This window comes from Osmia lignaria, chromosome 7, assembly GCF_051020975.1.
Source record: "Osmia lignaria lignaria isolate PbOS001 chromosome 7, iyOsmLign1, whole genome shotgun sequence".
In the NCBI taxonomy this organism is placed as follows: Eukaryota; Metazoa; Arthropoda; class Insecta; order Hymenoptera; family Megachilidae; genus Osmia; species Osmia lignaria.
In genome coordinates, this window is record NC_135038.1 from 9,994,183 (window position 1) to 10,013,613 (window position 19,431).

General features: G+C 36.5%; 2 protein-coding genes across 4 annotated transcripts in view; both read left to right on the forward strand.

Moving 5' to 3' along the window:
• The first annotated feature begins 5,290 nt into the window (after positions 1-5,290).
• The window catches only part of LOC117604657 (Myosin 10A), a 61,415-nt gene continuing 47,274 nt past the window's right edge, over positions 5,291-19,431 (forward strand). Inside the window, exons 1-2 of one of the 3 annotated variants that reach the window (XM_076689239.1) lie at positions 5,291-5,939; positions 12,645-12,746. In XM_076689239.1, the coding sequence (XP_076545354.1) occupies positions 12,726-12,746 (21 nt within the window). In that variant the 5' untranslated portion in view covers positions 5,291-5,939; positions 12,645-12,725. The remainder of the gene's footprint in view (positions 5,940-12,644; positions 12,747-19,431) is intronic. The other 2 variants (XM_034324981.2, XM_034324983.2) reach the window with 2 other exon arrangements.
• Positions 14,686-19,147, forward strand: LOC117604659 (uncharacterized). Its single transcript, XM_034324985.2, has one exon. The coding sequence runs from the start codon at positions 17,046-17,048 to the stop codon at positions 18,996-18,998; it is 1,953 nt and encodes a 650-aa protein (XP_034180876.2). The 5' UTR covers positions 14,686-17,045; the 3' UTR covers positions 18,999-19,147.

Consider the following 19,431-nt stretch of genomic DNA (forward strand, 5'->3'; position numbering starts at 1 on the left):
TTTCTTCGGGCGGTCCACCCACCTGAAACTTATATCTAAAGCTCGAGACTTGCAAATTCGCAAAACAAAAAAAAGCAATCAACAAAAAAGAAAAATCGCGAAACTCTAATTGACACGTGGACGAAAAAGGACTTTATATAAGTCGTTGTTCGTGCACACGTGCCGTGCTCGAGCAGAACTGGTGCGTTTCGTGCCATCGCGATCGTGTATGACGACTTATGAAGTCGCCAAAAATTTGAAAAATTGTACAGATAGAATTGAAGGCGAACGACATACTCCGTTCGTATCGATGGTATCGACAATTCTTCAAATATATTCCAGGTACAGGTTGATCACGCGAAATCGCGCCTACCCGACCAAGAGACTGTGACAACCTGTCCCGGCCCTACCTACTTACAATCTATCACACACACCAGAAGGTATACTACCTACCTACCTAACGCTATATTTAAAAAAGGCAAAATCACATTCTCACAAAAATTCATTCCACGACCCCCATACACTCCACCCGGGCGCAAGAGCCTAAACTAGGGAGAACGTCCCGGGACGCCTCCGTCACCCGAGTTTCATCTCACATCACACTCTACGGTACGTACCATTTTTCACTGAAATCGTCTGGCAAGGCTAGCAATCATTGCGTATAATGATAATTACAAAATTTAATTAACTACTTTGATATAGAATATTTCATAATAATGGTAATAATCATGGTGATAGTAATGGCAATATAGTAATAGTAATGGTAATAATATTATTTGGTTTGTACGTTCATTGTACATACATCTTGTTGAATAAAATATTATTTCAAGTTAAAAGTTAAATGAAAAAGTTACTAAACCGACGCAATCCCACAGCCTAAAAACACACACACCATATGTGGAAATTACGTCGTGCACGATATACTAACACAATGCCAGCCGCTTATTAATTATTATTCTTATGAACTAGGTCATCGTGCCCATTGCCTTTACCCATCCAAGTAGCACCTGGGCACGTGAATGGGCTTTGACAATAAACACGGAAGGGGTTAAACCTGAAAATCCTGATCTGGAAACATGATTAGTACATAAACATCTAACGGGCTAATATTTCACTATTTTAATAAAAGTGACTCGACTTTGTAAATATAAAGCTTTAAGAACAAATACTGAAAAGCAAAATAGAGCAACTATGACGCAAACATGGTGCACTGCTAATATCAGCTGGCAACGAAGGGTCTCACGCCCCCTAGACTTGCGCCAGACGCTACATACCACCCACCCCGCCTGGACGTCGTAACGCCAGGACAGAGTGCACCCCTTCGCTAAGAGCGCTACCCGCCCGTCCAACACGTTGCATCCAACGGTGTCAGATTTGCGGACGCCCATAGTATAGACGAAAGGACTACAGTTTAGAATATGGTAACATATTTTCATATGTTCCGTATTCTAAAGCTGCGCCTGCTAAGGCCTAGTAATGCATGGGTATATCTCCCAGAGATGGTGTTCACGGTCTTATGCCGCGGAATCCTTGTAACTAATTTGATTAATTAAATAATACATAGGATTGAGATTAAAAACCAAAAGGATTCCCACCGAATACTAGTCAGTGCATCGTCATATTTACTCTCGCGTCGGAAATTTTTCGCAACACTAATTTAATAAATGCAAAACTCTAATGAAAAAGAATTTAATTTGAAAATTGAACTTGGTTCTTTATTGAAAGCAAAATGACTCTAATTAAGAATTCTTTGCAATGAAAAATGAATTTACTGTAAAAATTAATAAAACATTCAAACATCCTCGGGCGACTCCCTCCTCAGAGTAAATTTTCAAGAATACGCAAAATGTGTTGAAATAGATCACTCTGACTTGGAAATCTACCCGTCGCGAATTGTTTTCTTGCACACGAATTGTTCAATTTTTCATGAACGTATAAATAAGTTAAATTTCGTGATAGAATGAATTGAACTTTACTACTCGTAAAAATTATATTTGAATTTATAATATACAAAATGTAATTAAATTAACGTAAAAGCATCATTAATATGTATATCCACTATACATATTATGTAATATTATCAATATTATATCGATTTCAATCGTATTTGACTTTTTCACTATAGAAAAACTAAATAAAATTGTTTATTAAAATATTTCATATTCCACACTTAAAAACATTTAAGAACATTTAAGAACATTCATATATTTCATAAATATCTATTGGAATATGTGGAATTGAAATGATACTAAAACGCGGAGTACAAGAAGATCTAGCCTAAGCTAAATGAAATGAAACACAATAAAAATATTATTATACTACTCATGAGTATAATCATACCCATGGTCACTATGCTCACCAAACACATATACAACCAGTAACCCGTGTCGATTCGGACCATTCGTCCTACGACAGGATTGGGCACTGGAGGAACCATAAAACATGCGACTCACCGTTCGCAGATATACTCTTCTTCCGACAGTCAAGAGTAGGAGGATGCCCAACAGCTAAGTAGCTGGTTGCCTTATAGAAGAAGATGGAAGTTGTGAAGAAAGCCATCAGGATATCCAGGAACTCGGCAAAATAATAAAAATTCATCTGTAACAAAACAAAAAAGAATTACGATTAATTTTGCAAATTATCAATCTTTATTCTAATAAAATTATGTATGAATTTGGATTTTATAAAATATTAGCAATAGCAATTAAAAGAAACTCTGAATTATCAAGTATTGAAATCAATATCTATCAAATAAAAAAAACAATACGAATTTATGTAAATAAAATTTAATCAACAATAATAAAGTTATTATTAATAAACGATCGAACTATAACTGATGCAAAATATTTTAATACATACAATGCATACCTACCACTTATGCGGAAGGATGCTCTCAATACGTCTTGTCACTTGGACGTTCGCGATCGGCTCCGCTTCGGCATTCTTCGGTAAATTCCGCTATCGGCCGATACCTAACCAAGCACACGAACAGGTCTAAACAGGAATAATATTACGATGCTAAAGAAAGGACGTTATTAAACTAAAAACAGCAAATTGTGTAAAGCAGTACTAAAAACATTCAATAATGTTTAGGAATTTAACGATATAAAAGACAAAATAATTCAGATTCTGCTGTTCCACTCTTATTGTGTATTCGCGGCGAGAGCAAAAATTTTCAACTCAAGTATTTTTGAAGAAAACGTCGAATTAATGTTAAAAATCAAGAATTCGGACTTCTCTTCGATGTTTCTTTCTGTTTTTTGTACTGTTAACACCCGATCGGCAATTTAATTTAATATTTGAAGATAATTTAACCTTACCTGTTGCAGACACGTGCCAAACGGACGAAGCTTCGAAGAGGACTGTTACACTCCACCACACTCCGCGCGGCAAACCCTTCAACGATGAATCTGATTGGTCTAAATAGGAGGACGCCATAGTGGAACGACCAATCACAGGCATTGGTAGAAACTTCGAATTGCTTTGATACTTTAACATTAAAAGAACGGAAAGATTCGTTGAAAATTATCAACGCCATATTGAAATACGGTCAAGATTACTTTTTTCACTTTAAAGCACCGAAATAAGAAACAAGATAGAAAAATACATAAGATATTAATGGTATTTAATAAATTATCACCATAAAAGCAGAATAAAGGAGAAATATGTTATTTTAATTCGTATCTGTATCGACAAAATAGGGTATAAGTTTTCAGCTTACGCATTTCTGAAGACAATATGTAAATGATGTCAGAAGTCACGACTCCGATCTTCTCTTCAACTTTGTCTTCTGTTTCTTGTATTTTTGATACCTAATACACAATTTAATCACATACACGAGCTGCGAATGATGCGCTGTCGAGCATACTAAACGAATGAACTGCTCCCTACAGAAAAAACGAGGAACTAAATCTGTGGTCTGTTTTACCTACGGCTAGATGACGCTGGTTGTACTATTCTTAGAGCTCACAGTCATTTAAATTTAAACAAACATAAAAATAATTTCAACACATTACTTTTAATTTATTAAATTATTATTTCTGCTTCATAGTTATATAAACTATCACTGTACTGTTTAGTGAATAATGTTCTAAAATCAATAAGTTAATTAAGTGGAATTCTTTCCATCTTCTTTTTTAATTGTTAATGTCCTAAATGCATTTTAATGGAATTTAAATATTGAAATTTACATGTATATATGCGTTGAATATAAATTTATTCGTGTAAAAATTTGGTCTCCTTTGTGGCCTAAAAAAAATCAATGCCTATCAATGTTCTGAATTTTAATTGCTGTCATTAATAATGCTATGATAAAATCCCATTCTAAGAATACAATTTATGAATTAATAATCTTGTAAATAATTCCTACTGAAATATTATGAATTCTATAGGATTCTACATATTTAAATGTAGATACACTAACATAAGCTCCCTGATATCTACAGATGGTTCGTTCGATGCTTTAATTCAAATAAATAACATGTAAGGAACAACCTGTTTCATGCAGAACTTATAACAATTTGAATGGATGACTAAATATTTTACAGTAGCGAAACGGCAAAACCTTCGAAGCTGCGGTTTTCTATAACCGAAGGTTACTCTTTTTACACGAAGATATCAAGTACTTATTTCATTCGCGAAACCACATGAACGGCGAGTGGAAATCTTTGGTATTCGCATAACTTGCATACCACAGTTAAAGCAGTGCAGGTGTTCGCATTGCTGAGCTACAAATAGAAGCATGAAGGATATAATAAACATTATTTTCTTTTTATAAAATTAACAGTCAGGGTACTATAATATTTTATCAGTAATAAGATGATATCTTTAAATACTATTCTCCTTCTAAATCACATAAACAATTTCAAAAATTCACAAATGAGACCATAGAACATTATTGAGCTCAAAAAATATTTTAATTCCAATATATTATAACCAATTGAATCCTGGACGTGTATGCTACATCCCGAAGAAATTCAATCTAATCAAGTCCAAAGTCATTAATTACTTCAATTAAATATTTAATTTCTCCCTCTAAATTTCCCTAATTAATTACACATTAAATACCTAATTAATCCTCCAATATCACCTCCTCACGTAGAAACCAAAAAATCCAACAATGAGACCATAGAACATCATTAAGCCCCCCCCCAAAAAATCCATCCACTCGTCAAATTACCATCACCCATTTCCCTCATTCCGTCCCACTAAACTCGGACCTATACCGTTTCGTCAACTGGTATGAAGACCCAGTTGAAGCAAAAGTGAAAAGCAGCCAATAAGTCAGACCTGGTCCCCGGGGGTCCCGTACGAGGACAATGGCCGGCGATTAGATGACCCGTTTGGGGTTGTCCTACTGGTGCATTTGGGAGTCGTGGTATGCAGCTGAGCACACCTGTGTACAGGTAGCCGATGGCGAACAAGACGGTTCACGAAAGTGCGCAGGTAGACAGAGGACATCGACGGGTAACAAAAGGGGACTCCACGAGTCACCTGTAACGCGTGTAACGGTACAGAGGATCGTACAGTGGCGCCGAGCGTCGCCGGGAAGAACTAAGGTGTTCTTAGGCGAGGTCGAACAACCGCATACCACGATCCAGAATCGCGTCGAGAACGCAGTCGGTGTGTCCGGTCGTCCGGGAACGCTTGAATCGTCGAAAGGAAAACGAGAAACAGTGGAGGAGTCCTGGAACCGTGTCCAGGCTCATCCTGCAGAATAAAAGTTCAAAGTGACCACGCGTGGAAATACCTGTGCTGATCGAGGATCCCCGGTCGCGTCTCAGTTTTTCCTCTCCGTTTCACTTCTCCTTTCCATCGGTCCCTTTGTTCCCATCCTCGTGGCTGGATCGCGTGTACATCGTCAGTGAAACCTGAGAGGTGACGTCGCACCATCGTCTGGAACAGAAAATCAAGGGAACCATAGTCAGGAAAACGGAAGGGCCCAAGGGGAAGCTTCTAAAGTGAGTAGAGAAGGAATGGTACGCGGAGACATCAACGAGTGGTTAAGACATGCGCTTCTCACGCGTCAGACGCGTTCCTCGAGATAAGCTCCGATCGATTTTAAAATGGCGCGGTGCACCGTGACACCCAAGCTACGCCAGGTATTCCGTCGTCCGGATGCTGCGAGACAACGAATGCCATTGGACCCTACCTACCAGGACCGTATCCTTTCGCTGCCATAAACGTGGAGTCTCATGCGTGATCCCTGTGTCACGTTGCCGATCGAGCCAGACCAGTCGCTCCTTCCGAGACAACGGCATTCCTTACCCGTGCAGACTGGACGGATTTTATTCATTTTACCCGGCCATGTCGTAAACATAGTGAATGTTTATTCACCCATCGGCGAATAAAAATGTTTCATGGGAAAATATGTCATTTATGTTATGCAAAAAATTATTTATCATTCTTTATATCTAAATGTGAAGCTTTATCTTTTTAATCCTCGAACGACGGACCATGGAGAAAGCCTTTAAAAATTAATCTTCCAATATATGGAACTCTTTTATTTAAAAATTATACATTTAGCTTTAGCTTAATATCCTTGCATATGTTTTGTAAGTTTGGGTCTCAGTTGACCCAGGCTCCACTGTTTAAGGGTTAAAGTTAATTTCCAAAGGTTTATAATGTGATTAGTATAAAAATTTGATCATTAATATGTTACTTTATGGAATGTTTTAACTTATTACTGAGGTCCTAAATATTTTAATTAAATTCTTTTTGTAACAAGACCAAGATACAGTTCGATCTAGTTGCCCGATTAGGCGAAAGTATTCAAGGACAGTGAATCGTGTGACCTCTTCGCTGTTGCTGGAGAAAGATACTTGTCCCGTTATTAACATTCATTCATGTCACGCAAAAGTTCGAACGTGGTGAAAAGATATTAGCGGTGAAATATTTAATGGATCGCTAAACGATGCAACGAAGAATGTCTTCCTCATTTAATATTATAAGAAATGTACAAAATAAAAATTTCGAACTTTACAAATTTATAAATTCATAAGAAATACTTATATTCCAAAAAGTCACAATTTTCCATCTTATTAACTTAACTTAACTTATTATCATACAAATGTTTATCTAATTAGTAACATATATTTTCACGTATAGATTGAAAGCTCAGATTTCATTTGAAATTTAGAACAGGCTCAGACATGAAACTTATTTGCAATTTCCTGTTACTGACAGATTGATTTTATTTATCCTGAACATGCATGATCAGACATAAATGGTTTACGTAAATGGAGAAATCAAAGCAGAATTAAAGAGATAAATACAAAGAAATATAAAGTTTGTATAAAACAGCATTTCAGTTACATCGTACCTACTCTATTGTTAATTACAAATCGTTATTAATTACCTCATTTGCCACGCTTGTCGCTTTTGAAGCTTCCAATCACTGCATCGATAAGAGAGCAGCCTTTAGGAAGCACTTTCACCGTGAATTTTAACTCGTTTCGTATCACTCGCAATCGAACTTTCAACGAACGGCATAACAACTTCTTCCAATTACAACGCAGCTAATAAATATTTTCACAATCTCGACAATATTTGCGAAATAATCCCGCGGCAATAGAAATCGTACTCGAATTAATTGGTATGTAGAAGCAAATAGATACAGTGTATTATTTCATGAAATTGAACTATTCAATCACTGATTTCATTAATTAGAAATAAAAATCTTCAAACACTATTTTACGTTATTTCAATCGAACATTAATTTAATTGTAATTAAGACACATATGGATTTTTTAAAAATTTGCATCCCATAAAATTTTTTAATTACATAAGATATTATTTATAATGTTGAAAATTAAAAGAGAATATTTAGAAAATTGGAAAAATTTAATTCTTACAAAGATAAGTTAAGAACTATATTGAATGGTGATCACAAATCATCCTTTATTTAATCTTTAAATAGTAGAGTCTGGGTTAAACTTACGAAACATATATTTGCGAGGATATTAACCTAAAAGGAACAGTAAAATTTAGAAGATAATACGAAATACAAAATTGAATTAAAATTGGAGCTCTTTCTATGGCCCGTCATCAAAGGGTTAAAGACACTGCGTGCAACGTGCATGGTCGTTATTCACAATTGTGCTGACGGAGATAAGTAATCCCTTGCGTGTCTTTTATTTCGATAAAGAAGAGGTGCGATTATGAATTACATAAGATCCTTGTATCACTGTAGTCGAGCTGCTGCTTTCTCTGTCTGACCCCGATACCTCCTCGACGAAACCCTGATTCTCTTCGATGTTAGATTCGGTTTCGTGGCTTTGTCTCACGAAAATCTCTTTCTCCAATTCTTGCTAATGTTAGGCACAGTCTCATCTTTTCTCTTTATAAATGCCTTCCATTTGTAAATTAGATTCCATACCACGGAGAATTAAAAAATTTTCAAATCTTTAGCAAAGACTGATGGTAAAAGAAAATTTAATACATTTTCTCATTTTATTCCCACGTAGATTTACAGAAAATGGATCACATAAAATATTTATATACCTAGTTTTTCTTTCCTCTCATTTCGCAACTTTTTTCAATGGTCAATTTGTCTTGCTGAACGATTTGACAGAAGCAAATTAACCATTTCAACGAAACGGAAGGCAATTTATTCCGTGCCCTGAAAACTTATTTCACCGTATCGTAGCTGCAGCGACGATTTGTCGCTGTAATTTCGTATTATTTTCTGGGACGAGTCCAGCGTACCATGTAAAGACCTTCTGATTCTAATACCACCAGGTCACGGAATTACAAAAACATTTTTATAACACGCCATTAAAACTGATCTAATTTAACTAGGTATATGCAAATATTGACATACATATATAATTACATTTAATTTTTCATAGATGATTTACTATTTTTAAATGAATATATTGAAGTTTAAATGGTAAACAATTTTATCAAAATTGTTCAAAAGTTTGAACAGATGAGAAAATATTAAGACCTGAAGGTTGTAATTCATATCATATGTCAAAATATTGATTTATATAAAATTATTCATCTCAGTCTAATCTGAAATTAAAATGATTCTGATATAAAGATAACGCATAGTGGCCGAAATTTGAATCGACAGAATATGTTCGTGTTAAAATAATTACAGTGACTTTCATTGAGAATATCAGTAATATTTTAGAAATACTTTTGTAGGTAGGTCAATGACCTGTTAGGCCTCAGGTATCGTCGTATAACAGGTAAATTTTTAATCTTGTCCTCTGAAACCGTAATTATTCGTATCCGTCCAATGGCTTTGTGCTTTTAATATTATATCGGCCGTCACTGAAAGAGGACGGGCGCGTGTTAATTCTTTTTCTATTCGAATTTCTTGTGTGATTTAAATGAATGGCCAGAATTTTTCATTTACATTTCAAGTGAATGTTTCTTTACGTATAATGAGTTGGTTTCATGTGCCGGTTTTAATATTTTTTAATGTTATTGTTTTTGTTAATTGTTGGAGGAAGAATCATTTCATATAGATGCATCCAAATTGAGAATTTGAAATCGATTTAAAATCACAAACACACAATACATTAAAGTTTAATACCTGTCATTTTCAAATTTTTCTAAAATAACAATCTTATAGATCTAGCAATATCTTTAACAATCTTTTGTTAACTAATTCTCTAAATTTAGAATAACATAATATTTGTGCATTAAATATTCATATTATAATGTCCAAATTTTAATACATCTAAAAACATGTAGTAGCATCTGCATCTATCAAACTTCTACACTTGTACAAACAATTTATTATTCCCGCTCATATCATCTAAAATTTATAACCGATAATATTCATCAATTTGAAATACCATTACCGATACCGATGATTCACACTTTTCTTTAGCAGACGATTAGATGCGCGTGTACATGATCGAGAGAATCGGTTAAATCCATCAGTAAAAGGACACCTCCTGGTGTCCTTCTCACATTGGAATGTATTTTGCAATCTTATGCTAATTTGGTTAGTCACCCTCGATCGGTCGCCTCTGCTCGAATACACAGCTCACTAGACTCTACGTTTTACTCTTTAGAGTAGTCATGACTGAATATAGCAGAGGCGTAACTCTAAAACACGACGACGGGGAACAATGGCGACGGCAATTTGGCCTTTCGACACCATCGATTGTTCATTGTCCTTTCGTATCCTTAAACGTGTTCCATTGACTAGGGGAAATGGCGAGGATAGTTAGCCAATCACTTTTACAATGACATTGAAATGTTTATAGCAGCTCGTTAGATGGACAGGATCGATCTGTTTTATCGATGAAGTAAAACACAATCGATTCTATTGTTACATTCGCTCTGATTTAAAATGGTTCAAAGAACTGAAGTGGTTGCAGTAATAACAACGCAGCTTGAGTAAACAAAAAGAAAAAATTCTTTTGCAAACAAGCTGTTCCTTTCAAAATAATTATCCTTCCAATATATGAAGGGTTAATTATAGAAAGTAGCTAATAACAAGTATATGAAAAATTAATAGAAAGAAAACTAGAAAAATGAGTAAATGTAGAAAGCATCGAAAATGATAAACACATGAAAAATTAATTTAATAACGAAATTCCCCTTTCAAAATAATTTTTTTCTAATATTTACTTTAGATTCTCGATGACAGAAATTGAATCAAGATGATTGTAACAAGAATGAGATGGAAGATTTTAGATGAACGTAACAGTCGGTGAAATTTCCACTTTCTACAGAGAAATGTTCTTCTCGATTTCAATGATACATAACATTTATTACAATACCAAAAGTGAAGTGATCATCCTCAATATATTTGCTAATTGAATATTAATAATTATATTCAAATAAACAAAACTTGAAATTTTTCAATTCATCAAACTCTAACATGAATAATTTGTCAACTTAGCAAAATTAAAAACTGTAATAATTTTTTTAAACAAATTTCTCAACGTATTGTTCTTTGATCGCGTTAAATTAAATTAGAAGAAAAATACAAATATTAACTTCTTCATTTATCTAAATCTAAATAATCAAACACTATGAAATATTATAGTAATAAATTAAAAAGAAATCCCGACGTTTCGCCACGTTGCAATATTCAGTGAAATAAAATTAACAGTTTCATTCTTTACAAAACACGAGAGTGTTCAATTCACAAGGAAATTCGATTAGCACGCGGTGTTGAAATATTTTATACAAAAATTTTACGCATCGTGGGCTAAACATTTCTTCCACTTTCTCTCGAACAATAAACGGTATTGAACGTTTCAAGCATAGCACGATCGCTAAAGAGAAGAGAGGGAGCCTAATCGTCGTTTCTTCATCTTTTGAAACCGTAAATCGTTTCTTGCGACAGTTCCGGCATTTCAGGAACGCGAACCAGTCGATTTTAATAGTAGTCTCTTTTCGAACGTGTCGAGAGAACAAGAACCTTTTTCTTTGTCCCCAATGATCTTGCAGAAATCGTGAATCATAAGAACGTAACATGGATATCTCAATTTTTTGAATCAAGGTATCGTTTCTTCACGCAAATACAGAACGCTTCGCAACCCTTCCGGTCTTTCTGAAACGCCGTAGATCAATATCAATGACCTACCATTCAAATGATAATTATTTCTTTTATATATTTTACGTATATAAAATAGAATTTTTTAAAATTAATTTAAGTAATCAAAATGGGTATTAGATTTTGCAGATCGAATGCAAAAAATTCTAAGACAATTTAATACTCAGATTTCAAAAATCCATATTTCAGTAGTTCGAACTTAATTCAAGGTCAGCATATTTGACCACGTTGGAATTTGTAAATTCTTCTCGATAGTAAACACGATGTTAACCGATCAATCCTTTCCTATTCCAATCACGTTCTGGAATCTGACTACACGACTGGTATACCTAATCATTCTTCAATCTACTCACTGAAGATGGAAAAACTCGAGCTTCTCTTCTCGGACCGTTGTTTCGCACTTAGGGTTGTCAACGATACCGGAAGTCCAATGATAATCAGACGGTGCACGGTGCTTCCGGTTCGTAAACACGAGTTAGTCTTTCCAATCACGTGTTCCCGAAGTCTGTGACGTTATTTGAACGTTTATGATTCGTTTAGTAGGATGTTTTCTTTCGATGCAAAAAAAATTTTATCTTGATGAAATTTAAATTACTTCTGCGAATGAATGGGATTGGTGTTAATTTCATTCATTCATTAATATTCAGTTTTAATGAATGGAGAAAAGGTTAAGGTAGATTTTTGTAAATTGAGAACAGGGATATTTTGCAATTTATTCTGGAGGCATGCGATATTCTAAGTTGGCTGTATGTGTATATGTGTATATATGTTAGACGTATGTTTGTTTTCGTGCAAATGTACGGACACGATGAGAGTTCAATAAATCGGCGATACAATTAACTCTCCTATACATTTATTAATTCCGCTAAACAGCTTCCTACAACTCAGATTAATCAAGATTTTGGAGAATTCAGGTAGATCATGATCAATTAAACTTTAATTGACACCGCTTCGTCTGGTTAATTGAATTTATAATTAACTTTGATTTTTCCGATAATTGGACTTAATTGGATAATTATGATAGACGTCTGCGACACGTTTTTATGATTTAATTGGTCGACTTCCTACAATAATTTTCTAAGTTTACTCGTTGATTTTAATTAGCGACTAGTTGTAATAAAAAAATTGTTTGTTATAGGAAGCGAAGAACAACCTCACCTGCTTTTGCAAAATGAGGGGAGCTTATCTTCTTTGGATAACGCTTTAACGGTCTCTCAAGATGTACACCGAGTGGCAAAAGGTGAGCCAATCATTTTACTATTTTTATTTCTTTTCCAAAATATCAATATTATTATGTCCTATTATTAGACAAATTTTCAAGTATTCAATAAAATGACAAATTTTTATAAAAATATTAAATTACATTCTCTGGGTATTATAATTTGCCATATTCTGCAAAATATTATTGAATTTATGAATCAACCTAATCTATCCTAAAATAACTTATTCAACGAAAAATACGTACAAAGAAAACTACTATATTACTGTTTTTATTCAAAAGAGAAATGGTTAGTAACTTTCCTATTGTGTGATAAAAACTTATTCATGTTGCAAAAGAAAATAACATCACGGTGACACGCCTAAATCGCACAAGGGTAAAGGATACTGAAATACATTGTTGCTCGTATAAAAAGAAAAGAAAATAATGAGTAGCTTTCGGTTCATTGTGGCGTTGCACAATATTTACGTGGTCAGGATCGTAGCAGGGATTGTTGCGTGGTCGGAGTCAATGATCTGTGCACACGCAATTGCGTCGCCTTGCGAGCCAGCCACTTTCGAATGCCTCTGCGCTTCGTGTTGCTTCGTCCGACGACCTAATCCCACTCTACTCGCCATTACTCGCCATTATACTACTGCAAAATTTCTACTATTTTGCAAAATTTTACATAATAATATAGAGCATTTGATGATTAACCCTTCGAGCCACTAATTATAAAATTGATGGTAATTAATTTAGCACAGATGATAATTAATTTTAATGAATTTAGTAAATTTTGTAAAATGAAAATTACTTAACATTTTTAGGGTAAATTAGTATTTAGAAAATAAAAAAATGGAAAGTGTCACAAATAATAATTTCATGGGGGAGGGGATGGAAAAGGTTAATTACTGACATTTTAATCTTTTTCCAAATTTTGAAAAATATAATAAATTATATATGACGAAATTTCTATCGTCTGTAGAAAATATCGAATAAAAAGGGTTAATTGTAATTTTAACGTTCAATCTTCACTTTATTTTTATCTATTCTATCAAATACTAATTACTGATTAAAATTTAGAGATTAATTATTTTGCAATATGCTGGAATTTTCAAATTATTTAGTCAAGCTTGAAATTAAATATTCAGAAAAAAATTGTATATAAAATTGAGTAATTAATTCGTTCCGCAAAAGTTAATTTCATAAATGAGTATTATCTTATGTAATAACTTATAGCTGTCTGTTAGCGAACAAATAGGGACCAATTATTTAAATAGAAGAACTCGTGAGAGATGTGACTGAACACAATGACTCATTATGAAACAGTATAAGCTGTTTTCTTTTAAGTAGCAATTACGGTTCGAGTTGGACTAAATGTTCAAAAGAGTCGGGGTTTAAAATTTTTATTCTAAATTTATTAAAAAATATTGAGATAAAGAAAATTGACAAAAATAGCCCGCTAAAGGAAATATGCTACATTAATTATTGCAGATGGAGCAATGTGTTACATTACTTCAATTTTCTATAAAATTGGTTACGCTACTCAACGACGATGTCTTCCTCAATTATTCACCAGCTCATTACTCGTGATTGGACCAGTGTAATACCGTCCTGAGTAAAAGTGAGAACTCAGCTGAATACGTCTGAGTAACAGGGAAACGGTTTCAAATCACTCTAATGACAACGTGTCTTGATTAATCTTAGCTGACTACATAGTGTTTAGATGAAATCCAACAGAAGCTTCATTTTAGTATAAACCATGATTTTTCTTTATAAAACCTTCAATTTTTTTTTTTTTAAATGTAAAATAATAAAATTATTAATTTTTGGATTTTCAATGAAACGAAGAAGTTAAACTAATTCTTAACTCTCGGATGACGGGCCATGGAGAAAGCCCCAATGCTGTTCAAGGAATAATAGAACAATTAATTCATTCGTTTATTTAATAGTTAAAGAACTTTACCAAGTCTAATGACAAACAATTGATGTAACTTTAACAAATTTAAAATAAATTCTTCATTTCACTCTTGGGTAATAATTATCAGACTAATGATCTTTTTACACATTCCACTTCTATTATATAAATGCAATGAACAAAAGAAATATTTCAAAATTGAATTTACACACAGATCCATCAAGACACCTAACACAACTCTCGCAATCATCCAGAAAGCCATAAGTAAAAGGAATCACAAAAGTTCAAAGAGGAACAATTAAGAACACTATTTTAATTAAGAATGCCTACATCAAACTCGTACTATGAACATGATTCGAACGTTTCTGCGAACACAATCGGTTTTTACCATCGATAGTCCATGCTGCTTCTGCAACTCGCCACGGTGGCTAGTTAGAGAATCGCTTCCCGGCGGCCACAACCTATATCCAGCCTACCTCCACGTAGGCGTACGCGTATTTAGCGCGTAATTTATATAAGAAGAGAGGCACGCTTGGTTCCACCCCAAAGCACTTCGATACACTGGCGCCAGCACTAACAGAAAGTCAGCAATAATCCTCCATAAAAAACTTCACCACCTCCCGACAATCAAACAGACAAAACAAGAAATAAAATCATGAAAAAATAAAGTGCCAAAAAATTTCATAGAAAACCCTCTGTCAGACCTATGGTCATAACTGCCTAATTAATTGGTGGTTTAATTAAAAAAAAGGTGTACGCCACTGCGAGCAGACAGCAATTGTTGCGGAGAAGAGGCGTATAACTTCCAGTGTTGCATCGAACATCCTCGCGTCCGGATCGTGAAACCATATTCCTCTTCGTTCCACATTTTTTTCACCCATTAACCCTACCCAAATCGTGCGCCCATCCCTGAGGAGTCATCCATCAAGGTGTCCTTCAAGAAATTTCCATTTGACCCGGTTTTTTTCTCGAGGAAGTAGCACGGATCGTGGAAATCCGAGTTCGAAAGGAGGATTTTGAAGTTGGAAATATGGTTCTTCTTTTTTTTCTTCTTCATGGTGTTCGTCATTGGACAAGGCCTGGGAACGTGTTTGTGCGTGAAACTAGCTTGTGAAACGAGTTGAAGGACGTGTGGGATTGTGAGAAAGAGAAAGATAGGACAGGCTGCATTCACGGATAGAAAATTCCAAAGATTTATTAATAGACATTGAATTTAGAATTTCGGTATGCGCGCAGTGGAAGTTGGTTGAAAAAGTATGTCGAGCGGAATTCGATTAGAACGGTGGATTTAATTGAAGATTTCATTTACCAGGTATCTCGGGTGAACGGATATTTAAATCCAGAGTGTACGGAAGATTTTCTATGAACGTGCCAGCAGGTGAAACGCGTAAACGTATTCCCGAAACGTCGCATCGGATGACCGTTAACGCATTCTACGGGGAGCACCGATTTTTCGAGACTGCTGACCCAATGTTCCCGATAGTAATCGCCTTGGTGGCCTCCTAACTCCCTTAAAGCGAATTTAAAATTCACGACAGTATTGTGCCCGAGGATTGGTTCAGATCTCTGTCCGGACGTGTTCAGAGTTTTCAATTGATTTTACTCTTTGTTCAATAATTACCTGTACGAAGATTTAAATCCTTGGATCATTAATCACTTTCTAAAAAAAGAGAAGAAAAAAATTAGGAAGTCTTTGAGACGTTCTAAAGATAAACGGGATAATCCGAAGACGCGTTTGTTTCAAAAGGACATAAAACAGCGATGATCTCATAGGATGAAAGCAGGATCACTGACACTCTTTGCTGGCGATTTTACGAGCTGGGTCATGTTTGCACGAACTTTCTATAAATAGAAAGAACAGCGATGACCAATGACGCCTGGGGCATTCGTTAACCTTGAACCCTGAACCACTTAGGAGGACTATGAATCAGGGTGACGTTAGTGAACTTAGGTGTCGGTTAGAAAATTCTAGATGAAAACTGCTGTTAGTAATCTGGTTAGGCAAGAAAGTAATAGCCGGTAGAACTCGGTACGATCGGGAGTGATAAGAAGGTCAAGTGTTAACCGGTGTTAAACTGGTGCAGGCTGAAAACGGCCGGCAAGTTTGCTAAATTACACGCTTCGTGGTCTGTTTGTGATATAATTGACGTTACCGTTACCGTGGTCCTTAAAAATGTCATACACACTCGTAAACGAATATTTCTTCTCTAATATCAAAGTTACGATAAATCATTGTTACGCTTGTCGAACGAAACGAGTTCCCACGTAACACACGGTACTTCTTTCTTTCACCGAACGATAAGAATCATCGAAGTGGCGAATTGAAAGTACGGAACGCGTTCGCGGTCTCTCTTGCCGAGCGAGGATCGAAGAAAGTCGATATAATGTCGATTAAAATCGAACGTTGACCGAAGGTACGCAACATGGAGCCGACGCTTGCGCGGAACAAGAAAGCCGAGCGCGGGTCTACGCGATCGTCGACCTCGAGGAATCGGTTTTCCTCGCGAAACACGCGCTCGGAAGCTTTCTACGCTGCCGCGGAACCGTTATCCGTTCGACGCGCGTTGCATAATTCCGCTGGCCCAGACCCAGATACGAATTCCGCTCCGAATTCCAGCGGATCGACGGAACGCGTTAGGAGGTACCACTCTTCCGCTCGCCCGAGGTACCTGGACCCGGAGTATCACCCGTTGGACTACAAACACCCTGTCCAGGAGAGCTTCCATACGGTTCCGAGGGACGTAGCAGTGTCCCGGAAGGAAATCCTGAAGAGATACAACAGAGACAGGGAGGAGAAAGAGAATCCATCAGGGAGAAGAAGAAGATCCATAGATGTGGACAGGGATCAGTTGGAAAGACCAAAGACTCTACCCTCCATAGGTAGGAGGGCTCATAAGGACTCAATCCGGGTGGCGCAATCTCATCAAGGTGTCAGAAAAGTGTCCAGGCAGGATATTATCCAGAAACGTGCCAGCGTAGACGTTCCAATCGCCGCCTCGCGTGGCAGGCATCACGGAGAGGAGAAGCTAGAAAGTTCAGAGGCGAAAGGTGGCACCTCCACCAGTTTCTCGAAGAACGCGCCGCGGAACACCGGGTGGGGCAGAGAAGATGAGAGAGAGTCCAGGTCGGCCTGTGATTTCCTGGCAGTCACCAACAAGCTGCAGGACATTAATCGCGGCCTTGTGCCGAGACCGTCGACCTTGCCCAAGATTGTTCACGCATCGAGGACGTCCAGGTTAACGGAGGATTGGGCCAGCCCTAGGCTGGCCAAGGAGGTAGCGAGGAAGGAACCACCGGTCTACGGGAGGATTCGAAGAAGAAAGACGTCACTGCCGACCAGCGCCGGCACCGTCAGAGGTTCCTTGGTGTCTCTGAACGGTTCGAACAGATACCCCAGACCTGGACACTCGCATGTCAGAGAAAGAGCCGTGGATGTGGAGTTCAAAACAACCACCAGACACCTTCGCGATCCTGTACCGGATACACCCTACTACCCAGCGACCTTGCCTTTGGTGGACATGCGAACTAACCCTCATAGAAATGCGCTTTACGCCAAAGTGTCTCGAAAGACGTCGAAGAGTGCTCAGGGTTGTGATAACAAGACTGATTCGAAAGATGGTATTGACGGTAGGGTCGATGTAGAAACTGGACAACGGACCATTTCCAGGAAGAAGATCATAGAGAACATGAAGGACACTTCGGTGGATAGGAAGAACGCGAAGTCGGTTGAAGACTCTGTGGAAATTCAGTCCGAATTTCCGTCAGAAAGTCAGTCGTACCGGAGCAAGGAGTCTGATGTCCAAGAGAAGAAGGATTTGTCTAAATGTGAAACTGATGCCAGAGATTCACGGTTGGATAGGGATAGAACGAAATGTAAAGAGTTAGCGAAGCGTAGATCGAAGTCTCAGAGCAGGTTGATGGAAAACTTTCGCTCGGCCCATCGAGAGACCGGCGCGGTCACCAGACTCACGACCACTCTTCCCAGTTATGTGAAAAGTTCGAGAAAGTGTTCGACAGAGAGCCCACCAGGGATCGAGTGTCATGGAAAATTGAGTAAAGAGACTGCGATCTCGACGAAGCAGAGTAAAGAAAGGTCGAATTATGTGAAAAAGTCTAATAGTCATGTTAGAGCTTTCAGCGATGCTAATAGTGGACGTTCTAGTTCACCAGTTACAACCTCCTCGATTTTCGGATTTTGTACAGGAAAAAGGAAAGTTCAGTCTTCTTCTAATGGTGCAGCAAAAATTGAAACTGTGTCGTGTCCAACATGGAACGTGAAAACGGTTAGCATCTGTGGTTTTGATAATACAGTAGACTATCGTTATATTGAAGAAAGCTGTAGGGGTGGAAAATTTATCAAGCTTCCAAATTTTTAGGTGGAAGGGAAAGGGGGAATAAAAGTGTATCACTTTGGTAGGCTTTGATAGTAGAGAGTGGCACTATAACGAAAGTCTGCTGTAGTCTGTGATGCAAAATTCTTGGAATTCTGAATAATTTTATTAAATTTTAGAAAGTTTGTCTGACACGGAGACTAAATAACATAGAAATAATTTATAGCACTTGAAGTGATAAGAAGCCTGTGTCCTCTACAGACATCTAATTAATTTTACTAATTACATTTTTAACTATTCTAAGTGCAATTCTTATTTTTCTACTGATAAAGAATAATTTTTATATTATTTATCAGAAGACCTAGGAGGGAGAGGGTTAAATAGGTCAATTCATCCCCCCTTGAAAAATTAAAAACTCTTCCCACAAGTAAACCTTCTCAATAATAAATTTTGTCGAGAATAATCAAAAATGAAAAAA